The following is a 27,866-nucleotide window of genomic DNA, read 5'->3' as shown; positions in this document are numbered from 1 at the left end:
TTTTCTCACTGGACCCAACTTGAGCCAAAACGCTTTCAGAACAGACTGGCGTCTCAGTGACTCAACAACGCCACCTAATGTACAGCAGAGGGATGATTTCAACTTAACATAGTTCACCTTTAACCTGTTTGCAGGCGTATCAATAAAAATGTTATTTCCACACTTAAAACACCTAAAATAAAATGCTCCAAGTATTTAATTCTTCTTCTTTTTTTTGTTAAAGTATGATAGTTAGGGCCTGCAGATAAAAAGCTAAAAAAATAATCTTACCAGAAGCTCAAATTGAATCAGGTATTTTCGTTGAACTAAATGATGAAAGAACAAAACAACTTTAATTTATTATTTTTCATTTACTTTTTCAAAATATGCTAGTTTTCATAGTTTGGATCAATTTATGAGTCAAATCAAAGTTTCCATTCTGTTCTAATTGTGTTTCTGCTTCCCTGCAGACGACAAAACCAGAGGAGTAAATCTGCAAAATGAGGAAGTTATTAGACTTTAATTGGAAAAAAAAAAAAATACATGACTGAAGAACTTACATTAACTTAACACAACCAAAATAGAACGCTACATTAAAGAACGACATGAAATGGAGTGTTAAAGAAAACAACAATGACAAGTGACACACACACACACGCACACACAGACACACACATTCCTGAAAACGCTGAATGAACCAACAACAAATCTGTTCTCTGCAAACATTGTGGCCGTTTTGATTGGATAATGAGGGAAGCAATGGAAAATCAAGTAAGAAATCTGAAAAAAAAAAGTTTCAGCATTTTTAGCCACATTTTAACAAATGTTCAAATTCTCAGGACTTTTTCCGAACAGAATGTTGTTTACATGGTGGGGGGGACTAAGGTGCATCAAAATCAAACTCTTAACAAACCACTTAACACGATACACCCTGAATAAACAAAGGCATACAGAGAGAGTTCTGCATTAACTGGTTTTCCAAATTCGTCTTCCTGTTTCAGGAGCAGAAGAGGAGGTGAGATTGAATTTGTGGCACCTTCAGCGAGTCTGAAGGAACACGGGACTGTGAGCCACTTCCAGGTTCACACTAAGCATTCAGAACGACCACAGAGCTTCACTCTGCTTACTCAGTTAGGAAATGATGTTCCCACAAACTGGAGAGGTTTGGTGGGATAGCAGCGCCATCTAACGGTCATGAAATGGAACAGGTGTCCTCACATTAGCAGAAACCGGGAAAAACACGTTTTCCAGTATTATTTCCCACATTTGATTTTTCAGAAGAAACAACCAATCAAAGGGGGAAAAAATGTTAAAATTTAAACTAAGCGGAGAGAAATTCAAATAAAGAACAAAACAAAAAGTCTCACAGTAACAACAGTTACAGTCCACATATATTCTCCTCCAACACGCTGAAAACTCTTTAAGGTACTTAACCAGACAGCAAACAGTCGCTTCGCTGCTGTACCACGGTGAAACTCGCACTTGTAGCATTAACAGGATGGATTTGGTTGGTTTTACTCTTCTCAATATTCCCTTTATATCAATAAATACATGCAGAGAAACCGGGACAACGCAGTCCACCGTTTAAATAACAGTGGCCCAGACGTCAGACATCATCTTCAGAAGTACACAAACGTGAAACATGTGAGTTCGGCTCACTTCAGTCTGGCTTTGATAGCTTGTGTTTTCCAAACACATCCTGCTTGAATTAAACGGCTCCTCTGCCCGAGCTGTGGCCTGAGTGCTCTCTGACGAGAACCGCAGCTTCCCAAATGAAACCACGAGCAGGGAGGAAACGCGAGGCTCAGAGTGTTGATGACAGAGTCAGAACTGAGGGCAAAATTAACCCAGAACGCCGGCAACAGTGTTTTATAATGCCCCCGAAATGAAAGGTCTCCCCTCCTTTTGCTTAAACTCTAAAAAGTCAGAACGTTTCCACACTTGTGGAAAATCTTGAATTCAGTCACTCTTCAGAAAGAGTTTCTCAGGAAAAAGAAGCAAAATAACTAGATTTCAATACTATTTTGAAGCTGCAGGCCCGATCTGACGGCACGAAACATGAAATGCAGTCTCTTATCTGGATTCAAATCCAAACGGTCATGTAGTGATGCTCAGAGGACTGACGCAATTCTCATTAAATAAGGCCACATCTCCGCGGATGACGACGCACATACAGTACACGTGAAAAATGACGTTGGTTCAATGAGTGTTTGTTAAAGTACAAATGGAGTGCAATTTCTCTGAAGAAGGCACAGTCTGGCATCAATTGGCACGGTCCAGCTCGGTCCAGCTGACATTCTGGCCTCTGTGGGACCTGGTGAGTGAGTCCATGCTGGCTCGGACCAGAGCAGTCGAGAGTTCACTTCTGCTGCTGCTGCTGCCGCAGGCTCTCCAGCAGGATTCGCTTGTGGGCGGGGTCCAGCACGCCGGACTCCTCCAGGTCCTCTTCAGTGATATCACTGGAAAAATCCAAAGAGGTAAGAGACAGATGGTGAAAAAAATGTAAAAAAAAAAATAATAAAATAAAATCTTTGATTTCAGTCAGCTGCGGTCAAAGGTCAGGCTCATACCTGAGGAACTCCAGGTCGTCCCAGCCGTTGTGCAGAAGACCCTGCTCGTATCGCTCCAGTCCAAGTCTCTGCAGCCACTCTCCCACCGAGGAGTCGCCCACAGATAAAGAAGAGCTGCTGCTGCCCCACAGTGCCTGAACAGGAGAAGTGCAACGTGGGAATAACTCAGACATCACTGGGATGGTTGGGCTTTTTTCTGCTCGACTGCCTTAAACAACTATGTTGGAATTAACTTGTCTAATCTGAAGCACTTTTCCCCCCCCCCCCAATGAAAGACAAAAAAACTGCAATGACTTCAAAGAAAGAGTCTCAAAATCAATGAGTAGATCCTCAGAAGTGCTCACCTCCTCGGGCATGTCCTCGGCGATGCTCTCTGGGATGGGGTTCCTGGGGGGGAAGGTGCGGCAGGCCTCCAGACCGAGACCCATGGGCTGCGCTCTCAGAGGGGGCGGAGCCGAGGGAGCGCGCGGAGGCTGTCCAGAAAACTCACTCTCACTCAGAGTCTTTGCCATCTGCAGTACGGAACAGGACTGGTCGTCCAGCGCCCCTCCCCCTCCCCCTCCTCCTCCTCCTCCCCCTCCCCCCCCACCTCCTGCTGAGCGCCTGAAGCCCTCTCCGACGGCGAGCTGCGCACCGGGGCCCGCCGCGGGGATCCTGACCTCAGCCAGGTCCGGGTAAAGGGCGCGGGGCTTGGTGAAGGGGGTCTCTGGGACCATCTCCAGGGCTCCTTTGGGGAGCGGCGGAGGAGGAAAGTCGGGAGGGGGCCGGTTCAGCGTGCTGCCAACTGTTCCTCCGACGCCTCCACCCGGCGCCGCCGCCACGCAGCCGCCTCTGTCGTCTTCCGAGGAGCCCTCCTCGCTGATGGTGCGGACGGGGTGTCCCGTCGGGGGCCGGCGCTGGTGTGCGGCCCCGGACGCCGGACACGGGGGTTTGGTCCGCGCCCCAGCAGGGGCAGGGGGGGCTTTGGCCGTCTGGGGGTTCGCCGACGTGGGAGAGGGGAGGAGTTCAGGCGACATGGCTGCAGCTGACTGGTTGGGAACGCCCTCCAGGATGTAGTAGGCGGGGTTGTTGTAGCTGTTCTTGCTGATGGACGGATCGCCATCAGACGCATCCTGCTTCGGTCTGGAAAATAAACGCAGATTAGGTGGATGAGGCTCAGATATTTCCTACTTTCAATCTGGGTGTACGTTACTAAGGTGTGTATGTCCAGCGAACCTCGCCGCAGTCTCCTCCTTTGCGCTCCTTTCCCCCTCCTCGCTGACTTTCCCCAGCTCGCCAAACTGTTTCTGCATCATCGATGGCCTGCATCGAAAACACAGCGGAACACATCAGCCATCAGGCACAAAGAGTCATTCCACAGAGTATAGATTATGTGAGCCAATAAAAGAATAGCAGAGTGCACTAGTGGAAAAAAGAACCATATAAATGCAGAAATATATCATATTTGAGAATGCTAAGCCTATTTTTCAAACTTCTACCACATGTCAGATATCTCTTGTGAGATCTGTGTGGAGCATTAACAATATTTAGATAACATAATAAAGCTGCATTAATAAAAATTAAACAAAGAGGCGGTGTGTACTGACTTCACATACTCGTGGCCCACTCTGGTTGCCAAGGTTGATTTCACTTTGGGTCCTCCGGTCTCATCTTTGTCCACACTGATCCACTCTGAAACACAACAATAAAAACTATCTTAAAACTCAACAAACTGAATCTGAGGAGCATTTCCCATCCAAACAGCTCACAGAGAAAATTCCCCTGACTTTTCTCAGGCATGTTCTTATTTAACATGAGAATCTTTAAAAAGCTGTATTTGATACGTTATATTTCAGTTTTTCCTCCTGCCGAGCTCTTTCACCACACGGCGCAAAGTGCTTTACCATACAGCCGCTCCCTGGTTCCCATCCTCTCTGAGGGCACTCTGACCCTCATGGACCCTCGGATGTTCCCCGTTTCCTCGCCGCGGTGGGACAGATAGGTGTGAAACTGCTGTGCCGTGCTGCCAATCATCGACTTGAGCGCCAGCACACACTCGCCTGGCCGGGGGAAAAGCACATGATTATCCGAGTTAGAGAAGACAAGCTGGAATTCCTGAGACCTGAGGCCATCAGACACTCTTCATACCGTAGGACTCGTATCCATCCAGGGATTTCACCGTCAGCAGCAGGTGCTGGTCCTGCAGGTACTCGATCTCTGACAGGAGAGGCTTCAGCGTGGTCAGCTGCTTGTTGGACCATCCCACGCGCAGGAAGTTGACGTTGTCGCTGCTCTGGCTGTCGTTCTCGTAACTCTTTTTAAACTCTGCAAGAAACACAAAGAGAAATGGGGGTGGCGGGGTGGGGGTGTAGGATAAACGGACAAAGGGGAGCAGGGTGGGAACGGAGGGGGCGGTGGGGGGAAAAAAAGAGGGCTGAGATGTTTCTGCAGTACGTCATTCAAAGAGCACAGTGGACAGGAGGGGGGGGGGGTCAAACATGGGTTCTAACTGAAAGGTATACTGACTGCCTGATAGGGAGCGGCAGGGAGGGATGCAGGAGAAGAGGAAGACATGTTCATTACATCCACTGTGTGTTTCAGAGGAAACATTTGCTTTGTAACACCTGGTGGGTTTCTGTCAGCGGTAAAAACTTTAGTCTGTGGTCAAACTCTCACCTTCCAGACAAGTGGAGTAAAACTCAATGAAGAACTTCGTCCTGCTCGCCGTCTTCACGATGGCCTCGATGCTTTCAAACTCGATGTAGGCCTGCTCCGAGGACTTCGGAAGACCTGCAGAGGAAAGGGTGGATGAGAAGAAGCGTGGAGATAAAAGAAGAGAAGGATGCGAAGAAAAAAGAAAAGACGCAGTGAGTGTGGCTGAAAGAAAACCAATCAAACAAACCCACGTTTCCTAATGAGGATAAAGAATTGGATAAAAAAAAAAATAATAATAAACAATAAAATAAATCCAACGTTCAGAACTTGAGTCTCTGATGATCTCTTGAGATGATCTGATTTTCAGAAAAGTACTGAGTTGAAATCATCAAATGAGGTTTTCTTCTTGAATGAATTCGGATTTCTCATCCAAGACACTGAAATACATGGTGGTTGTGACCATGTGTGTACGATCCAACTATTTAATCCTACAGCATGAGAAAAACAAGCTGGTGGGAGCAGATTGTTCAGGCACTCAGACAGTTTGCTTGTTGACCTCGCTGTAGACAAATAATTGCCTTTCTGTAATAGAAGAAAAACCCCAATTAAAACCAGAACATTACCACTGTGCCCTGTCACGTCCTTCACAAAGCTTTATATTTACACAAAATGTAATCAAATTTAATTTAATTCACATCTGACATCTTGTTCAGCAACAGTAAATAGAAGGAGGGGACCATAAACACATAACAGATTATAAGTGTGAAGACAACGAGGAACTGAAAGAAGAGAGTGAAGCGGCGTCGGGATAAGGAAACATTCAAAAGAGACACAAACTCAAAATTTATAAAGAAAAGAATTTGAATCTACTCGAACCTTTCTTGGAGACGAACTGTGAGGTGACCCCCACCTCGAACGTAGCAAACACAGGGGAATGATCACTGGTCACAATGTCATCTGTACACCCTGCCAATGAAAGAGAAGATCAATCATCGGTCTACAAGTTATAGACAGGATAAATTCGTTGTAACGAGGAAAGACGACAAGGGCCATTAACATTTTTTCCATCTTCATCTTTTCTGGAAACAAATCCCCTCAACTTTTGTGTGTGCTTTAAACTCTGACTACTAAAAATTGACCCCAGAATTCAGGCTGCTTCGTCCGACTGTCCTCACCATAGGAGTTGCAGACGATGTGCGTTTCGGGGTAGGACTTCCACAGTATCCGGTCGCACCAGGAGGGAACGTTCGTCCTCATCTGAGAGACCAAAGTTGGAGAGAAGGTGGAATCATCAGGATAAGTCACACGAAGAGGAAGTATTTATCTACGCTGTTTAAGTGAATGTACGCACCCCTGTGGCCTTCTGCTTCTGCCACACATACGTGTCTCTTGAGCCTCGTTCGTAGCGATAGGTGGGCGGGAAGGAGATCTCCTCTTCCGCTGTCAGCAAAACACACGCGTCAGGTCGTTCTAAAAGCTTCAAAGCGAAGCATTTCTGTTCAACGACGCTAAGTAAGTCTCAACACGAGAACCACTGGGACAGAGCGCGCACTGCTCTGCCCTCCGCTCAGCTGTGGGACGGCAGCTGCTTTTGCTGACGCACTGAATAGTCTGTAATACTTGGACACAGGTCTTATCGGGTCAAACCGACGGGGAAAAAAACAGAGAAGGCTGTTTCGGTAATCCACAAAGGCCTGGAGACTCAAACACAGACTTTGGGTTTTCAAACATTCGCTGGCAAAGAGAGGCCTACTTTCAGTTAAATCAGTGAAACAATAACAGGAGAAACATGTGATCTGAGAAACCGAAGCTTTACTGACATTTTTCACAGACACAGTTTTAACGTCTGTCTGTGGAAAGCGACCAACCCGTTCCTTTCTATAAATATCATCAGTGCTCTCATTGTTTTCGCCTGTCTCTACATTTCCTACAGTTTGATTGGAAAAAGAGCTGTGGTGAGGCGGTGGGGGTTAATAAGCGCAGTGCTGAGCAGGTGCTTGGGGGGAAAGTGTGAATCATCACTTCAGCTGCATTTAGAGACCACAGGAATGTTTTAGTTTAAGGAAGAAACCTTCTGTAAATGTTGTGATTTTACCATTATTATTACCCCTTGCTTCTCTACATTTAAATAAACCTTATTCTGACCCATGGATATCTGAGTAATATCTTGAGCACAAGAAGAGGAAGCGACAGACCCTGAATAAACCGTACTTACCGAAGCGTAAAAAGACTTTATTTTTCTCCCTCTCCAGATTGAGCTGGTCCACTTTCAGCAAGGGATCAAACTCCTTCCTGTTGATGTAGTTTAAAATCTCCTACACAAAAAAACACAAATAATCAGTTAAGTCAAATTAGTTTTTTTTTTTTTTACATTTCATTCCACTGAGTTTGTCCTGCTTTACCTGAATGTCCATATCCAGCCTGTAGTTGAGATCTCCCAGCCAAAAGAGGTGTGTGAAGCGCAATGAAATGTCGAAGGAGCTCAGCTGTTTGTCTCCCAATGACAGGAGCCGCAGGATATCAAGGTAGTTCTGGTTTCTCCTGCAGGGGGTCAGAAGATGGTGTTGAAAAAAAAAAAAAAAAAGGATGTCATATGTTTCAGATGTTACTACCTCATTTGTATATTCAGAGGATTTCATTCAGATCATCTTTATTCCCTAGGAATATTAAAGCAATAGCAGTAGAAAACATTTGCAGCAGGTACCTGGCGATCTTCTCATTCCCTGACGTCAGGTGACAATTCACAAACCCGAACGACGTTCCATTGAACATGAACGATACACCAACTGCGCCTTTGTTACCTTAAGGAAAAAACAACATGAAAAAAAGCTTTAAAACTAAACACACAAAGGAAAGTAAAAAGTGAAACCACACAAAAACAGATTGTACGAAAACCGACTTATAACAACGAAACGATCAACAAAGAACATGAACTCAGTACATGGAGATGATGAAGACACTCGTTTCTGTCTCTCATAAAAACACTGAAAGCACTGGATGTCAGTCAACTCACAGGTTTTCCCATGATCATGTTTTCAAACAAAAGCGGGAATAATGTGAGGATAATATCTCAGTATTGATAAAGACAACGGCTGACTGCCTCTTAACTTTACCTCCACAGAGACAATAAAATGCTCTTTATTCTATTCTATTCTAGCACAGTGTCTATTTTACCCAGCGTGTTGGCGATTCCCGTCTTGACACTGGACATCCCGACGTGGCTGATGCGATTCTCATGTTCAGGTTTCACCAACACAGCAATTTTGATGTTCCACAGCGTCTGCACGGCAATCTGAAGGCCAGAGCAACAGACAATGAGGAACCCGGCCTATGGGCTTCATTTCTGCGTTCACACTTCAACAAAATGCAAAGTCACAAAAAGATGCTGTGAATTTCTTTTTTTTTTTTTTTTTTTTACTTTTATGTTCGACTAAATCAGTTGAGATCACAAGGGAAGAAAAACAAAGTTCAATGAGGTTTATCAATATAAAGATAGATACTACAGAAAAAAACAGACTCATACAGAAACACCATCCAATTGTACGTACAGAATTTAGGTTGTACGCTACCTGTTACGTTGTTTCTTCATCATTTAAACAAATAGAAAAAAAAATATTTATTTTAAATTTGAAGTTATTCGTTGGCGTTTCCTCTCCTCACCGGTTTGTAATCCAGCTCTGTCTGATCTTTCAAGATGGCGCGGAGAGACTCCACCCACTCCCGTTCACACACCGAGTTCTCCTGGGTGCCGAACACGTACAGGTCATGGGGGATGGTCACAGTCATCTCGTCCAGGGTCTTCCCCAGACCACGGCACAACACCCACGAGGCCACCGACTTGGGTGAAGGCACCGAGCCTGCAGACACAGAGAAACGTGGTGTGTGTTGCAGAACAAGCGTACGTCTGTGTGTGTGACTGTTCACGTGACTCACCCATGTTCCAGGTGCCGATGAAGATGGAAATCATGTCTGGCTCATCTTGGTTGGAATGTTTGTTCTTCATCAGCTGCAGCAGCTGGCAAAATGCCTCCCGTTTCTGAAAACAAATTAAATTTACACAAGTATACATAAACAATTAACATTACAGATCAAGCATGGTCAAACCTCCACCTCTATACAGGAAATAAAATATAATAAAAACTCTGCGAAGTTCATCTGAGTGATTCTGTGCGTGTGTGAGGGCGTTCTGTGTGCAGACCTTGGCACTCGCAAAGATGAAGTCCTTCCTCTGGCTCTTATCCTTCTCCTTCTCAAACACAATACCCAGCTTATTCTGCACCCGCTGAGACTTGATCAGCTGACGTACTGAGAGAGACGGAGGCAGGCGGGCAGATGGGAGACAGCGGGGCGAGACAAGGGGATTCACACAGAAACACAAGGGATGCAAATAAGGTCAACCGAGAGATTCTGGCGGTTAAGAGGGGAACAGTGAACCAATTCAGTATATGAAAATAATACAGGAGCCGCAGTTGGCATGACAATATATTTCCATGGTTTCCTGGTTTTATATTAGGATTTAAAGACGGAAAAATGAGAGGAATCTGTATTTTCTGCGTTTCTGTACATCTGCAAGCGTGTGAGCCTCACTTTTGTCGTGTGTGTAGGTGGTCCAGTCCTCCTGGTTGTCCTTCACTTTCTTCATCACCACCAGCCGGCCTCCCTCCACATCCACAGATAACGTGTACTTCTGGCTCTTTCCGATCTTTGTCAGTTCTGCCAGGTAAACATCTAACTTCACCTGGAAAGGACCATCACACACACACATACACATTTACATACATTTTCCTGTCCATTCATGCCTTCACTTCTTCCTATTCATGCCTTCATCCCTTCCCACCAGTCTTGCCTTCGTGCTTTCCTTCTCTTCATGTGCTCAAACTTTCCTTTCTTGCATTCACCTTGCAATTCATGCCTTCCTTACTTGCATTTACGTTCTTGCTCCTTTCTTCCACTCAGTTTACACAACTTTACTGTCATTCAGAGACGGAATGCCCACTATTCCACACAACACGCCAATGCCAACTGAAGTAACATGTTTTCAGACTGTCTGATTCGCTGGAAAAGACTCCTGCAGCGAAGCGGAGACTCCATACGGAAAGGCCTCGTCCTCATCTTCACCACACCGGGACGCTTCATTTCAGGATTCATCAACTCTCCACGCCACCAGAGGTCCCCAAAATGAAGGAAGTCTACTTCTTGACTTGTCGACTTCTTTCTCAGGCATAACGACTTGAAAAACCTAAAATATAAACTCTTCTGGAGGAAATGATGCCTTATCATAGATTTTGAAACCATTTCACAATTTCCTGGTCAAAACAAACTTCTTTCTGCGAACATGTCGTACTTTTCGGTTCGGAACAGATGAAATTCTCTGAAAATTTCTCAGGAAAACATAATTCACCACGGCGACTCTCCGAGCGTGGAAAGAGTCTGCCTGAGGGTCAGAAAGGGGGGTCAGGTGCTACGCCAAGTCATTGTAAGAAATCTGATGTTCCTGTGCAACAGGAAGTGACTGAAAGTATGTCACTGCCGAGAATGTGGCCTCAGCTGTCAGCCAATGTTTCAAGTCATCTGTTTAATGGGTGCTAGGAATCCTTCTCCTCTCACGCTGACATTTATCCACTTAAACAGATTCATACACAAGGCAATAAAAACGCTATAATTTCACAACCAACCAATGAAACTGCCAGTCCTTCTTGATGTACATCTTACATAAGAAGTTGCAACAAAACGTGATAAATACCACAAATACGTCAGCGGTGATGCTACAGGAAGTGCTTTACAAACATTCCTGTGGTTTCAGATCAGCTCTGCTGAAAAGCTTCCTGCCTGTTTTACTGTGAACTCGCCCGGTCTGTTACCAGTCAAACAAAAAGCATTGCTAATAAACGGAATCTGAATAAGGTTCAGAACTCTGAAACTGTGGCTCTGAGGGTCAGTCGTTCAAATTCCACATATCACGGTGCGTAACCACTGGCGTGTAGATGGTTGATATTAATCTGTAAAATGTGATGTTTATTTACCATTTTCTAATTAAATCAGAGAGAAAAAAAACAACAACATATGTACAGGTTTATTCAACTGAAGCACAGACCGCTCTCATCCCACCCGGACCTGATTAAATTAAAGTTAAAAATAACTTCAGAATAGGAAAAGATAACATAGTTGACACAGTCCCTCCTGCCTGAAGACTGCCCTCCATCAGCCTTCGCTGAGATAACCAGTGATGCATGCATGAGTGTGTGAGGGTGGCGCGTGGGCGGACGTAGGTGTGTACCTCGAAAGCTTGCACTGGAATGGCTTTGCTGTGACGCATGGAGAGAGGAGGAGGGGAGCACGGAGAGGACAGACTCATGTCCTGCAGAGCTTTCAGAGCCTGAGGGGACAAAGAAAGAAGAGCTGTGGCGTACGGGGAAACCATTCACAAGAGGATAAAGAGAGAAGAAAACAATGAAAAATAAAACGCTTGTTCACGAAGAGGTGTTCACAGACAGCTACTTAGTGCGCTTGAAAAGTTTTCTGTCTCAGTGTTTGTGTCAAGGAGGAAAAGGTTTCCCATTTCCTGGATGTGATCCAACAGCTGCAGAGAAGGTGGAGTCAGTGTCATCACATGCGTCCGGACATGTAGCTTAACTGCACCGAGGCCATTTCCTCCACAGCCAGCTGAAAGCCCCCTGAAGTCTAACTCCAAACGGCGCGACCCATTAAAACTGAGAAGCTGCTGAGGCTGCATTCACAATGTCACGATTTTTAAAAAAAATCCTGATGGGGGTTGTTTTCTCAATCGTAAAACAAATAAATCTGAACATGACAGTTTTCTGGAAGGGATTCTTCTTGCCCCTTCTAACCCCTTGCATAAACATTTAAAATATTCAGAAACATCCTCAACAGCAGGGGAAAGAGTTTGCCTTCCTTGACGCTGAAGCTGATCCGAGCTGACTGAGAAGTAAGGACGAGTCTCCACTCTAACATGGCAAACACTGACAGTCTCACACCCGGGGGAATTACAGTCAATTATTCTCAAATCCTTGCTTTATAGAGTGTGGGAGGAAAGCGTAGAGCCCAGAGAAAACTCAGGTGTGCATTAGAGGAACATGCAAACTGCACAGAAGGACCCGAGTCGGAGCTCCCAGAACCTGAGTGTAAATGTGTGGGGTTTTTTTAAGCAGACCTGGGGAATCCCACCACAAATAGGACCACCTCTCTAAGAGGATCAAAGCTGTGTTTAATGACAAATATTGCAGTCACACAATATTCAGCCTGTCCAAAGACATCACAGCCCCCACCCTCTCAGTCCTTGTGTCTTACATGTAATGTGTGTAATGGCAACAAGAAGACTGCTGAGACTGGGCTGGGCTTAAAAAACGCAGCCAGCAGGGATTCTGAACAGGCCATCCTTCATATGGAGGAGGTTATCAGCGCTGACCCGCTCTCAGCACATGGGACGTAAAAGGAAACGGGAGCTCATGTGATCAGGAGCAAGCATTTCAACCAACACATGACTGAATATGTGTGTGTGTGTACCTTCTTCTCTATGGAGGACAGCAGGTCTTTGAGAATCGCCAGTTTGGTCACGAGGTTCTCCAACTCCTGGTCTCCACCCTGATTCACCGACTGATGGAGAATAATTGCAACAGAGTCAGTGTAAACCGAGTTCAGAGGGGGAAAGTGGATGTTTAGACAGATTACAGGAAGGCGAGAGAGGAATGCAAATACGAACCATTTACGGATCAAGTTTGTCTTGACAGTTCTGAAAATTCTTCTACATAATATTTAGTTTTTCACTTAAGCTTTCAATAACATTAAAAAAAAGTACCTCAAACTTACATAATGTCTCAGAGATCATTCTTGGGACAAGTTTTCCAATGTGGAAATACAGAATCCGATTTGATTTAACCAAACTAACATGCTAAAGTTTCCTTGGTGACTATAGAAAATATTAAACTAATGTTATCTGATTAAAATTGAGTTTTAAGCTCAGTGTTAGCCCATCCCTGTAACAAAATAACTGCAGAGTTTATATATATTGATACTCGCATGCATGTAATCATATTTGTGCATCTGTTTACTGGTTTTCTACCAGTAAACTGGTTTTCTACCAGTTTTCTACCATGACTGCAATGAGTTTTCTGGAACTCTGGGTTAATTTCACCCTTACCTTTGACTGACAGGGTTGCGCTTTTCAGTCTAATGGTTTTCATTTCAACCTGCGGATCCTTGACTTAAAAAAAAAAATCTTAATATAGTAGCGTTCAGTAATCCTCGACGAAACGCTTCAGGAAATTAACGGGAAATGGCTTGTTAATAGTTAGCCTGTCTGTCTAGACTGAGGGAAAACATATACCCAAATTACTGATGGATCTCGGCCAGGACAGAAAAGTCAAATCTTAGTAACACACCATCAATCCTTTGTACATTCAGACTTAAAAATACCAACTAAGATACACATAAATTGATACACACTTGTGTCTAACGTCTCTTTGTATGTTAGAATCTAAAATCAAGACATTCCCGTGAAGGCAGAGAGTGTGACACTCTTAGTGAAAAATCCAGACAGAAAGTGATGCAGCAGAGCTGTGTATGACAGCAGTGTGATCAGGACGACCCGAGGGATTTTCCTCACGACATTCACAGCACAGCGGAGTAAATGTGTGTGTGTGTGTGTGCATAAATCTGTGCATAGTGTGTTCTATGAATATGTAAATTGGTTTCAGTCTGTCACGAAGCTAACAACAGTCCTCCCTGTGACTGAGAAAATGAAGAAAATTAAGTGTAAGCAGCAGCATTTATTGGAACGGGATGCAGGTGACAGAAAGTGATAATATGTACCTGTTGGATCATCTTGGAAACCATGAAGGCGCTCTGCTGATCAAAGACTTTAGACAGGATCTCCAGACCAGACAGGACTTTATCCACTTCTCTGTTCGAGGAGAGAGAAATAATTAATTACAGATTCACCTCAACGTTTCCTTCTATAACCTTTATCTTCCTCTCAATTTCCAGGTGCATCTTAAAATATGTGAATCAAAAATGTTTTGTCAGTTTTTTCTACATCATTGAAATTTTATTTTCTTTTTCAGTAGGTTCCAGTTTAAAAACAAAATCAGCCTTATGGAATATTCAAATATGTTGAGATATTTTTGAGTTTCATGACTTGTCAGCTGACATTATTAAGAGTAAAACAAAACTGGGTCACTGTTTGAATTAAATACAAAATGAACGTTCGTGTTCTGATTGATGAGATGCATCTCTAAATCTATCAGGAAAATACATTCTATATCATTCCTGGTCAGTTTAAAATGTTTATTTTTTTGTGGCTTAATGCAGTGTTTGAAAAATGAAAGTGTCAAGTAATACACTCCTCACAAAAAGTTAGAGATAGTTGGCTTTGAGGTGACATTTCAGCATAAACCTAAAATACACTATAACCTCTACAGATTAAATTAATGTGGCCTTCTTTAAGTTTTTGCAAGCACAAAATGAAGTCATCATAGAATACTTTTACTTTAATGCCGTACTTTCATAATGTAAAGCCGCTGGTGGATGAACTTTTTTATGTTTTCTGTAATTCAACCAGAAAGCCAAATATCACTCATTATTTGTGACTACTGCATTGAAAAAAACAATCTTGGTACATGAGTAAGTTTGTTAGACAGTACGTGGAAAATGTTTCGCTACATAATAACCATGGCGTCCCACGCACCCATTGAGGCGTTTGCAGGAGGCCACGAGCGTCTTGTTGAGGTGGGGCAGAGCGCAGGCTCCTTGTTTGACGGCCTCCAGGTCCAAAGCGTAGCTGCCCTTCAGGTACTCGTGAGAAATGGTGCTCAGGCCATTAGCTGCTGGAGCACTACGACATACAACCACACAAAAACCCAGAGCGGTGTCACAGCAGCTGCGAATTTTCACAACACACACACAAGAGAAGATGCAAACTGCAAGCATGACCAGCTTTCAGGTGATGTTTGAATCTCATTCGGCGAAGTCCGCTTCGACCGGTGATGAACTGACGTCACATCGCTCTACAATGTGTCATACACCCCGTTTCAAACCTCACCTAAAGCACATGATAATGCAAAAGCCGGTGTCTGGGGATACAGAGATGAGTGTCAACGTGGAAAATACGATGTGAGAGGAGGAGGAGGAGGAGGAGGAGACTGCTGCAAGCTGTGCTGAAGGCTCACACACAACATGTTAGCATTTTGCTGCAGCGTTTCCTCACAACTCGTTGGACCGTGCGAAAAAAAAAAAAAAGTTGATTCAAGCCCTTTAATATGATGGCAAATACACACCATGGACTGCTCAGCATTGCTGCAGGTTTGCTGTGATAAAGGAGAAAATTCTAGAGGACGTGAACTGACTCCTAAGTTTGCATGCTTGCAGCATGTCTGCATCGTGGGTAAGTAGCCATAACACTTGATTATGGTGGGACAGAACTGATGACGTGTCCTTCACATCCTAACATCCTCGAGAAGGCATCTTATTATGTGCAGTGTGCCTTTAACCCTTACATTCCCAACCTGTGGCTGCTGGCAGGTTTGACATGAATATTTCTAATAACTCTGAGATCTTTAATGGTATGTAGAAAATTTTAAGACTATCGTAGTGTTGAGAAATACAGCTTTGTGTCCACAACAGTCATCACAGTGGCACCTGAGGCTTTATAGGTACAATCATCCAATCACAGACCAGATTCACCAGCGGCATACATAAGCTTCAACGTTCTGTCAAAAACGTGTCAAAAATGCACAACTGTTTTGATAATGTCTAATTTACTGCTGCTGCAAGTTGCTCTTTATGGATGCATCTTCAAGTACAGCACACGTCAGACTGAGCGAAGAAACTGATGGCACACATCTGTGCCCATACGCAAACTACAGTCCCCGTTGGATCAAAGCCTTCAATCATGTGTGAGCGGTGTGGTTTATAACAGGATGTGGCTCACTTCTCAAGTGCAGATGGCAATACTACAGTGAAAGAGCCTGTTCCTGTAAAGTCAATCACGAGAGACTCTTCAGAATCAATAATGCGCAAACTGTTCATGCAATGTGTGTGAGACTTATGAACTTGTGTCATCATCAATAGGCAACTCCGCTCAATACGTAAATGAGTTTAATTAGCTGTGATTGAATCAAAATACGGCGCCTTCTTCTGTGAAAACACGGCGGGTTAATGTTGTCAACATAATTAATATGACCGGAGATCTTGCAGCTATAAATGTGAGCGACACACATTCCTCCTGCAGACTTTGTACCTCTCTGTTGGCGTGTCTGGTCCGGGAGGAGTGGAGGTGGAGGCAGAGCGAGGCGGGAGGGGCGGCTTCTCATCCTCCCCATCTGTCAAACACAGACAAGGAGGGTTAATCTGTAATGTGAGGTGAAAATGAAACCATGGAGCAGAACTGAATTTATAATCATTGGTTCAAAACAATGAGACTAGCTTGAAGCTCAAAGTCCAATCTGTGAAACAAGTAAACGTTGACACATATCCTTATAACCTAAACATCTATGAATAGTTAGATTTACAGTGTCTGCAGGGCAGCCACACTTGTGTTAAGCCACTTTCCGGTCTCCTCAGACCTCGTAAATCCACGCTGCCGTTTTAAAAATGGCTGACTGCAGCGTGGCATGTTTCTATAAACTGTGTTTCACCGACTTGAAACTCCAGCTCTGCCACTGTGTTGAACGTGCGTATGAACTGAGGTTCTTCTGATGGGTGAAATGCAGCGTAAAGTTTTACATCATCCTGGGAGAGCGCACCAACAGTTTCACTGGACCCGCCCATCGTGTTTTCAGACTTGCAGTGTTGTGATAAACTGAACGCCACGAGCTGCTTTTTCCGAGGAAGTGACTTCATTCTAAATTTGGAGTTTGGAGCGCAGAGGGAACTGGAAGGCTCCGGATTTACCTGAATAGTCCCGGTCGTCACTGATCGCCGTCTCCTCTCGGTCCACGGGGTAAAGCAGGGTGGTTACCAGACCCTGGCTGGGCTGCAGGTACAACGACACCAACTCTGGCAACGTCTTAAACCTCTTTGGCTGCACTCCCTGAGACGTCTGAGAGCGAGAGGACGAGAGACGAACCGAGGACAGACACACCGACAGACGTGGGAAATGACAAAAAACTTCATTTTATACACAGATTAAAAAACAATTACATCCTTTCTGCTTTCATACCAGCAGAAATGTTCCTCCAATCTGCAGTGGCAAGCATTGTTACATTACTGATGCTGTGTATGTAAACACAGCCGGGCTGGCTAAATATAATCCAAACCAGGAAGAGCTGCTTCAGTGGACACAGTTCACTTCCAGGAAGCACGATTTGGTCGTTATGACTCTTATTAGTTTTGCTGCTGACACCCAAAAACCATACAGGCGTGAGACAGACATCAGTGATGTGGCCACGAGGTCTGAAGGACCATGTCGGGCTGTGTGTGTGTGTGTGTGGCTGTGGACTTCACAGCTGTTAGGCACAAGTCACAAAGAGGCTGCTGTTGGTATGTGTGTGTGTGCGAGTGTGTGAGTGTAAGAGAGCTCAGAGCCAACAAAAGCATCCCGGCCTGCCAGCTGCCACTGAGGCACGAGTGTAAAAATGTGTGTGTGTATGTGTGCGCATGTGTGTCTTGTGTGTACCTGCACGGCCAGAAATCCTTCGTCGTCTGGGAGGATTCTGTACGTGTGCACATGCTTCTGAAACCTGATGGGAAGGAAAGACAGAAAGGTTACGAAGACGTGAAAAGCGGCAAACTGCAGAGAGAACGAAGTGGGATCAAGAAAAGAGTGGAAGAAGAGAGAGGATGAGAAGAAACTCTTGCTATGACGACACAAAAACCTGGCATCTCAAGCCTGTTATTTCCACGTACGCTCTTATATTGATCTCAGAGAGCAGGGGAGCACGTCTGTGTGTATGAGAGTGTGTGTGTGTGTGTGTGTGTGTGTGTGTGTGTGTGGGGGGGGGGGGGGGGGGTTAAACACCGAGGAGTGCTTCAACCTGTTGCTGTCTATCAAGGTCGAGAATGAGCTTTGTTCTCATACAGTACAGCAGACATTCATAAAGTTACAGTGACAAGACAAAATTATGAAAGGCAAAAGGCATCAGTGTTCATGCAAAAGTGAATCGTTTTCTTTTTTTCAGCCCTTTTTTTTTTTCCCGTTCAGGTTTAGCGTGACCTGCACGCCTGATTGAACCATGGGCTCTACTGTTCTCAACCAATTGCAGATCAATGATCTGACATTGTGATTACCTCGGCCACACGCCTGCAGCCACACGCTGACGTCTAATGATTTTCACGTCTGCGCGTCGCTCCAGTGGACCAATCACAAAAAGTTCAATTTGCCAAGCAAACAGTGTGGTTTCTGTCCGTTGGTGTAAAATACGCGCGCGTCGGTCATGAAGAGCAGCTCCGGTGGACGGCGGCCAATGCAAACAAGCAAAGTAACGCTCTTCCTTCTGCCTCAGCATTGGGATCATTTACAGCAGTGTGTGTATAAACAGTGGGAAGGCTGAAGCCATGCTGGAGATGCAGCCCACTGAGCACTCAGCTGTTTTTCAGGTTTTCCCAGGTCAGAGACGGGAGCTGAAACACATGAAGCGGCTTCGGCAAACTGTTTCTCTGTTCCGTGTTCACCCTTCACACACGAATGTTTGGATGTTGGTTTAAGTTTTGAAAGATAAGACAGCGGCAAAACAAAACCCTAAAGGATGGAGGCGTGATTGTTTAATGACCTTTCAAAACCTATTGACACTCCACAAACAAAACCTGGTCTACATTGATAACATGTTCTGCTAGTTTCTGATTGGTTGGAGCCAAAGTGCACACATGGACTTCAACTGCTGACCTTCTTCACACCTCTCCCAGACCAGAAGTGATGAGCTGGTATGAAACTGCGATGCCTATCAGGGGTTTCCGTACATCACCAGTTCTTACATTATTAGGGTCCGAGCCCCAGGTCATGCCCCGAGGGTGCGGTGTACCGGATTATCATTATTTGCACTTATTATCGCAACTGGAGGATGACAGGGGTCGGCAGTTGTTAACAAGTTGGGTGGTTCTGCATTGCTAAATTATTGAGGACATCTGAAAATGAAATCAGAATTTTGAGGAATCTGCATCATGGGGTTTGTTAATCTTTGGCTCACGTCCTAGTAAAGGTTAAGTTTGTTTTCAATGAGTCGCTCACTGGTTCCTGGTTTGCTTGGAGTATTTTGCTATTTTTGCATCATTCTGGCAGCATCCAGAGGACTGGGGGAAAAGATAAGTCATAAAAAAAACCTTGAATTTACATATAAAATAAAGCAGTAAAAAACCCCCACAAGTTTCCAAAAAGAAGCTTCCAAGTTGATCTGATTTTTCAAAAACACAATAGTGCTCATAACAGCTGTAAGTATTAGATCAGATTAACAGTATAAAGTAGAGAAACCGTCCTTTGTCAAAAAATTTATCCACATTCAATCCACTCACAATATCAACGCGCTGCAGTGGCACAGAATCCAAACGCATGCGTCACCGCTGTGCACAGTGCATGTGTGTGTGGATGTGTCTTTGTGTGTTTGTTTTCCTGTTGGCAGCTGAGGAGATCCTCTGCAGGTCTGCGGAGTAAATACTATTGTTTCAGAGGCTGCGGAGTTACCAGGGGGGAGGGAGCGGGAGAGAGAGAGAGAGAGAGAGCGAGGTCTGTTGTGGGACAGAGACGGGCTCAAAGTATACAGTGCAGCAGTGTCGTCAACAATAGCCTGAGCCGAGGACCAAGACTGCCACATGGACTCTCACAGCCCCACGTCGCCTTCTTCTGTCTGAAATAATTCACTCACACGCGCACACACACACACACACACCACATTTCACTTTGAAGCTCACATGGTTAACTTTAACAGCACAAGTTCTACAACACACTCCTTTTTAACTGCCGTCTGCTTCTGTCTGCGTGCTAGAAAAGGAATATACACAAAATATATGCTAGTATGCTCTTCACCTCATATACTGACAATTCAGCATGATTTAAAAGTCACAAAGGAAGCTAATGTAAATCTAATCTTTTCACTGAAACACACATTTTAAAAACCCAATGCGATGAAGAAGTAATGGAGACTAATGAGAACTGAAAGTCACAAAGCCGTGAGTGTCCCTGGTGCCAGGGCTACAGCCTCATAGAAACACAAATCTGTTTTTAGCTACGCTTGATTGACGATTTTCAACACGTTTGGATCACAACAGCGACTGACAACACTTTTTAGTGTGAGAAAAAAAACCACACACAAAGTCTCCTTCTTGACATGTAGGGCACGAGAATGACTTGGATTAAACTTGGATTGTTTACATTTTTACATCTTTGATTTACATTTATTTGATGTGCAAATATTTTTTATTAAACCTTCATTTAAAACAGATGGGCCCCACTGAGACCCAGAGTCCCATTTTCGAGGGGGATCTGTTGGCAGCAGCAACACGAAGTTCCAACCAATCAATGTTAAAAATACTAAACAAATCCTGATTAAAATCAATTGCATGTCTTTCACGAGTTGAACAGAGTTCCTCATACAACTTCACGGTGTTCCCCCCACGACAGCCAAATACTGAATAGTTTATAAGTAGCACGCTCTATGTTTGGGGAAGTTTAAACAGTTCGCGCTCTGCACAAATGTTTATCAAACCAAACTATTCACAGTCTTGAGGAGTCGAGAAACAAATTTTATCAATATTTGATTCTCATCTGTTTGCACGTTCAGCTTTTAAACCTTCACTGGTTCTCCTCGGTTTACATACTCGTACATACTTTCTCCAGGGTTTGACGGAATAGGCTTCCTGGTATTGAGGGGGCAATATCAGCTGCCACAGCCCATTATGTGCACATGAGAGGTCATTGTCTCATGGCGCAGGAAGAATGTGGGATCAATCAAATGCCTCTCGCAACCGGCAGCACAATCAAAATCAATCGAAGCATCGAGTTTGTTATATTCCGATTCATCAGTCTGTAAATGTACAGGAACACGCAGCACAAACTGAAACTGATCACACAACTGAGCACAAATCAACCACATCAAGAACACAGTGAAAATATGATGGCGAAATCTCAAAGTGTTGTGTTAAGATATCTGCAAGGACAGTGAAGTGAATCACATTTCAGAGGAAGATCAAATTATAAGCAGAGCTACTTTAGCTTAGATAACATCTGCATGCATCAAGCCAATGCTGATTAATTCCACCATTTAAAAACCAACCTCGAACAGCTTTGCTTTCATAGGTCAACATTGTAAACACTGCTCTTACTGACCCTCGACCTACGCGGATCAGTGCTTGTAGGGTGTTACTCACTTACAAAGCATCACTCCAGATGGTTCTAGCTCCACCTGTAGCTCATTACGAGTCCCTTATGAGACTTTTAATCCAAAATTTGCTCTTATTTCTCTCAATCACCATATTTACATTTCTATAATCAGGAAGCACCATGCAAAACAATGAAACATTATGGCAGCAATTAAAACTTGGTATTTTAAGATTGCACAATTACCTTATAGACTTTGATGTAAATATGATTTTATTCAATATTTATGAGGCTGCCCTGTGTCATCGTGGAGAAGAAATAAGAAACAACCAGCTTAAGTGAGACTGCTGAGGATTAAACTCAGGGGAGCCCGATTTATTTCTGGTTTAGTTTGGACAAGTCATTTTCATTTTTCAAAAGGCTGCTGGTGCAGTGCACTGCGCTGTGAAATTAGCCCTTGTTGCTGCTCAATCATTCTGCAGATCTGAAAAATCACCCTTAAAAACTGCAAGCACCCTCAACTTCAGCCAACGCTTTTAATGGTGCTTCCACACAAAAACTCCTTGCAGCAGTGCAAACACACTCCTGCTCGGGTGAGGAATGCTACCACTGTAAGTATGACGTTTCAAACACACACTGAAACACAGAGGCAGCCTGAACCCTGACATGTTAAGACGCGCTGCTCGGTAACTAAAGATCATACTCCTGACAGCAGAGATGAAAAACAATTCAATGTTTCTGTGGCGCACGCACACACACACACACACACACACAAACTTAAATTTATTTACAAGTTATCTCAACTGACGATTCAAAGCCTATTTTTCAATCTAAAGACTACAGGTGCTTTTGTTTCGCCCTGTACAAGTCGTTTCATGGGGTCAGTGAGTGACACCGTGTTTAAATTCTGCATCCTTCATTTGCATCATTACCAGCATGCAAATACAGACACTGGGCCATCACTGAAATCCTAAACACTGAGCAGTAGAAACTGCTGAGTTGCTGACATGGTCTCTAAAACATTAAACTGGTTACGTTGGTCTTTTCTCACAGAAAGACCTTTTAAAAAAAAAAAAAAAACTTGCATACAGAGAAAATTATAATTTTGTCATGAGCACATCATGTTTGTTCTTACTTCTTCACTATAAACAACATTTATCCAAACACATTCTGTTGCTTTATATATTATACATTGACTACAAAAATCAAAAATGATTCACATTCAAATTCCATTTCCTTTCCCCTAACTTTTCTTGTTTCTTGTTTACGTAAAACAACTGATCAGAGGGCCAACTGTCCGTCCACGACTACTTCCTGCAATGAAACTGAAAGAGGGAAATGAAAGGTATATTAGAGTTACAAAGAAATGTTCCACACTCAATATTCAAGTATTTTGAGTTGATTTCCAATCGTCATCACTTTGATGATAGACAGTTTTTCTGCAAGCCGCAATAATGTGGCCATTAAAGCACATCAACCAAAACTACGATGACTGAGCAGGGTTGCAATGATTAAAACTTGTGATTTTGCACTGTTGGTATTCTCGGACAAACATATTTTTCACTGCAAGAAACATAAAATTCAGCAACAGTGTGGCTATGTTTGTTTGGTGCAAAGGTAAAACGTCAAGCTAAGATCTTGTTTGTAAAGCACATGTTGGTTGAAGTTAGCAGTGCACAGGTCACTTTTTCATCCAAGCAGAGTCCGTGATGTGAAAGCTGCCAGACATGAGGAAGAGAGAGGTGGAGATGAGAATGAAGTAGCCAGATACAACTCATGCATGGATGACAAATGTGTTGCATCACAACAGTTTAATCTTTAGAGTGAATTTAAAATCGGACAATGAGGAAAGCCAATGATCATTATTCAGAATTGATGGACTTAATGAGGCCATGACAAATATATAAGAAGTTTTCTTTCACCAGACTTTTACAATCCAAAATATTTTACTGTGAAGTGTAATGTCTAATAAAGGATTTCAATTCAAATTCACATAAGCTAGAGGGAAGAAAACAAGGAAAGCACCACTCTTTTACCTTGACAAAAAGCAAACACAACTTATTTAATATTCTCTTTGTTAATTTTTTAAATATTTTTTACTACCAAGTTAGAAGTGTGAGCAATGCTTTAACCAAACAGAAGCCGCACTGACATGTGCATGTATAAACACTGTCACTGTGCAACCAGCATGGGGTAAATTATCAGATAGGGGATGTAGGTCGAGTCAATGTCAGAGCACCATGTCACATGGGCTTTATTTCCATCATCTGGTTAACTTTGTGTAGGTGAAAGTCCTTTGGTTCAGGGGGGTTTCACAAGACTTAACCACATTGTGCCACTTTAGTCCTCAACCTTCACACTGCTCTAGCAACAAGTCAGTTTTTTGTTTTTTTTTGGCTGACAGACTAACAATTTTCCAGGTTATGTCAATGTTGACTTCTGTTTGGATTCATAGGTAGTGAAAAGAACGAGTTGATGAGCGTCATGCCAGTTAGATGATTTTCATTTGGATGATCCTTGTACGGTTCAGTGGACTGGCAAGTTGTCTGAGTTGAATGTACAAACTCTAGGTGGCGGACAGTCGCCCTTGTGCAATGTGGGTGGTGGAAGTTTCATCACTTATTACAGCAGGGAGGATGCCAGGTAGTCTGACTCCATCTGCACAAGAGCCAGTCTGGTTTCATGGCAGGTGGTGTAAGAAGACAGCATGTGTTAGTTTGATTTCATCAATACAACACTCATCTGATAGGAGCCTGAAATGAAAACATTTGCAAGGCTCCTCTGGCCCTTAGATGTTTATGTGTTCATATCCAGACCCACAGACTGATTCCAGCACAGTTCCCTGTAAAAACGACCACATCAGCCAGAAGCCAGACGGGGACAGCCCCGCAGCTGTGTGTGCCATGTCGGAGTCTCACTGCTGGGCATGAACGCAGTCTCTCCCCCCCTCTGCCACCCAGTGCCCTCCACAAGAAAGTAAACAAACGCGCTTGGTTAAGAAACACTTCTAACTTTTCGAAACGCACTTGGATCACCCATGTTGGTAAATCATGCCAGGCTGCAGCGACAGAGAAGTTGAAAAGTTTAGAAAGTTTTTGCTGAATAATGCTGTGACTTTAATACAGAGACCCAGGGAATGAGGGGGGTTCTGGGTGCTTTCAACTTAAAACACAGAAGGTAAACACAGCACAACGAGGCCGACAGAGGTACTCACAGCACACACAGCGCGTACGCCCCGTTGACACTCTCGCTGTCCCGCACCAGGAAGCTGCCGTCTCTGCCCGCCCGGGCGAGCAGCTCCTCGGCCGCCGCTCGACTCAGGTCCCGGTGATACCACATCGGCGGCGCGGGGCCCAACGGAGAAACCCCGCCGCCACCTCCACCCCCGGCCATGGCCACAGCCCTTCAAACCGGGTTCAACTCGTAACTCCTTCCCGTCTCCTCCAAAAGTCCTCCCCAGCGCTCCTGGGAGCGGAGTGTGAAAAACCGTCCCGGCGAGGAGCGAGAGGAGCGCAGAAAAGTGTCCGATTGAGGGAGGAGAGAGACGGGGGCCAGCGGCGGAGCTACGGGCGGCTGCTCCGGGGAGTTGCGCCGTGTTTGGTGGCTGTTCCCTCAGTTCCTGAAAGGCTCTCCACCACCCCCCTTCTTCTCTTTCGCTTCCCAGTCCCACGGAAACCAGGGTATGTAAATCCACACCGGAGACCGGGGCAGCAGCAGCGCGGATGACCTGCGTCCTGATCCGCGACGCGACGCGAGAACACAGCGCCCCCTGGCGTGAGTGTCGCCACAAGACAGGCTCCACACTCAGGACACTGATTGCAATATTGAAATATTTAAATATTTATATTTAATAAAAAATAAAATAAAAAAAATACATTTCGACAATACAGTACAAAATTTTATTTGCATGAATGAAAGACTGTAGAAAGAAGAATGAACTTATCTGCTCTGCCCCTTTATGTTGTGTAATCTTATTCGTTGAATGTTGAAAAACAGAAAACAACAATGAAAAAATACAACTGTCATTAAACATTGGAAACAAACAGCAGACAACTACAAAATAACTAAAGCCTGAGTGGCCACTCTGTCTCTTAACAGTTATGTTTCATATCTGTTCTTTGTGCTTCTTTGTATTTTAATAGTAACCCAGATTTTCTAATTTTTTAAATATCTGGTGTGTGATTTACATTGTTTTGTTACATTATCTAGATTGTTCCGTAAATGAGCCCCTTGTACTGAAATGCATCGTTCCCTCAATGTGGTTTCAAGCAAAGTAACTGCTGCATCACTAAAAAAAACATGTATCATTATGTCATAGAATTCAGATCCCCTCTTAATGAAACTTCAAGATGCATGCTCAACTGCTTATTATAAAACTACATATATGATTAATAAAATGAATGGACCTTTGACAGAATAAATTACAAACAGGAAATGCCCCAAGACAATCTGGCAGCAATGCTACATTATTTCTAGATTATGCAAATGTTGCCGTGTCATAACATGAGACAAGACACCAATCAGTTTCGATTTGTAACTATAGGTAGCATTTCTCTATTTGTGAAACAATAATAAGAAGCGATAGATGTCTGTGCTTTTATTTAAAAGCTGATTTTGAATGATCAGGGCTCTCTATGGCTGTGTCTCTGTCAGGTCATGTGACACACTTTCCACCAATAAGGTTTCTTCTTCTTTCTGCATGATGATTCCATTTAAAACTTTCCTGACTGAGGAGTTGGCAACAATGTATCGTTTTTAAATGATGCTATCATTTACTTTGAACTAGATATGCAAATAAGCAGCTATGCAATGTAAGTTATGACATCATTTATAACTTTCTTGACCGATCAATTGGCAACAATGTATTGATTTGAAAGCAGCATTGGCGTTTTTTTACAAACATAAAGTGCATCATATTTAATGAAATTATCAAGCATTTAATGTAAATATATTTATTTTACAATATGCACTTTCATTTAAATTATTGTGACATAATACAACACATCTCGCCGTTCAGTTCAACTGAGCCTTACAACGCAGTCATTTGTAGACACTTTTACAGATCAAAATCCAACAGTTCCACTACAGGACTACAGGTATGTGAGAGAGGGAGAGAGAGAGAGCACAGGCTAGAAGAGAGACAGGTTAGTGCTGACACACTCACAGATCAGACCATGAAATATTATTATTTGCTCAGGCCTTTTACTAAACAACAGATTTGACTTGTTTATTACCTTTATCTCAACAAACCTTTTACTTCCTTCATTCTACCATTTGCCTTTCTTAATAGCTTTGTTTTAATGTATTTTATAATTGTAATCACTTCAGATTCATAATGGCCTTGCTGTATTGCATTTCCATTATTTCCTTGTAAAGCACTGTGAATTCCCTCGAGTCTGAATGGTGCTTTAACAATTTATGTGCCTTACTGAAACACCATTCAAGGCCTTTAAAACTGGTAGTGTCTAGTAACTCTTTATACATGGTCTGCAGTTTTAACTGTCATGTTTCTACAGTTGTATTCTTTGTGAAAAAATGTGTTTCAAAAAAGTAATTAGTGTTTTTACAGTTTGGTCATTAATTTTCATTTAAATTTTTCCCCCAAATTAAAAAAAAAATGCTTATAAAGAGTTTCCCCTGTTCCTCGGATCAATCAATCAATCAATCAATCAATCAATCAGATTGAGTTGTGACTTTTCTTATACATCCATATAGTTGCAGTTTCCCTGTCCTCCTCCATGAGTTGGCAGTTAACATACATTTTTAGCATTTTCCAGAGCTTTTATTTAAATTAAACGCAGCTCTGTCACTTGCTCATTAAAATCTTCCTTTCTGGAGGAAGAGGAGGAGGAGGAGGAGGAAGAGGAGGAGGAGGGGCACTTTTGTATTCCTGAACAAATTCAGCCCTTCTGACACAACTCAAAATATTCTTTCTCTATTATTCTTTCAGTTATATCCACATCACCATATCGTTATAAAATCCGTCTCCTAACTTCACGGTTTACGTGGACTAAATTGTTGGTACCCTTTGTTTAATGAAAGAAAAATTCAGCACAGGAGATGTGTCTACAACAGGTGTCTACAATCTTGTAATCAGATTGATTACAAGATTGCAGACACCTGTGATGCTAATTAGTGGACACACCTTGGATTGACATGTCCCTTTGGTCACATCATTTCCAGTCTTTTCTAGGGGTACCATCATTTGTGTCCAGGCCTGTTTCTCGAGTTTTTTTTTTTTTTTGTTTTTTTTTTAATAATTCTGTTGAAGCATGGTTGAAAAGCAATGTCTGACTTTCATTAGTTAAATTTCATAGAATTTTTTTTGTCATTACTCTTGTCAGATTCAAGTTATTTCTCTGACCACTGTGATGTTTTCTTTCATTAAACAAAGGATACCAACAATTTTGTCCACGTGTGTA

At 43.3% G+C, this 27,866-nt stretch overlaps 1 protein-coding gene across 3 annotated transcripts; it reads right to left on the bottom strand.

The window, feature by feature from the left end:
- Positions 1–486: 486 nt before the first annotated feature.
- inppl1a (inositol polyphosphate phosphatase-like 1a) lies at positions 487–25,173 on the bottom strand. Of its 3 annotated transcripts, none has more exons than XM_030108839.1 (27): positions 24,659–25,173; positions 17,815–17,878; positions 17,091–17,238; positions 16,439–16,519; positions 14,887–15,037; positions 14,013–14,103; positions 12,708–12,797; positions 11,461–11,559; positions 9,771–9,921; positions 9,382–9,488; positions 9,117–9,219; positions 8,844–9,040; positions 8,358–8,475; positions 7,888–7,984; positions 7,586–7,724; positions 7,399–7,498; positions 6,535–6,623; positions 6,359–6,440; positions 6,060–6,149; positions 5,205–5,318; positions 4,677–4,853; positions 4,433–4,588; positions 4,136–4,220; positions 3,765–3,851; positions 2,894–3,671; positions 2,550–2,683; positions 487–2,438 (listed from the first exon to the last, which is right to left on the bottom strand). In XM_030108839.1, exons 1-27 carry the CDS (start codon positions 24,835–24,837, stop codon positions 2,339–2,341), a joined length of 3,807 nt encoding a protein of 1,268 aa, XP_029964699.1. In that variant the 5' UTR covers positions 24,838–25,173; the 3' UTR covers positions 487–2,338. The 3 variants fall into 3 exon arrangements, with proteins under 3 accessions (XP_029964699.1, XP_029964701.1, XP_029964700.1); XM_030108841.1 differs by having other exon boundaries at positions 4,145–4,220; XM_030108840.1 differs by having other exon boundaries at positions 2,339–2,438; positions 14,887–15,033; positions 16,438–16,519; positions 24,659–24,837.
- Between the last annotated feature and the right edge of the window lie 2,693 nt (positions 25,174–27,866).

Source organism: Salarias fasciatus, chromosome 14, assembly GCF_902148845.1.
Source record: "Salarias fasciatus chromosome 14, fSalaFa1.1, whole genome shotgun sequence".
Lineage (NCBI taxonomy): Eukaryota > Metazoa > Chordata > Actinopteri > Blenniiformes > Blenniidae > Salarias > Salarias fasciatus.
The sequence above is the reverse complement of the archived record's forward strand: the minus strand, read 5'-3'. Positions and strand labels throughout refer to the sequence as shown.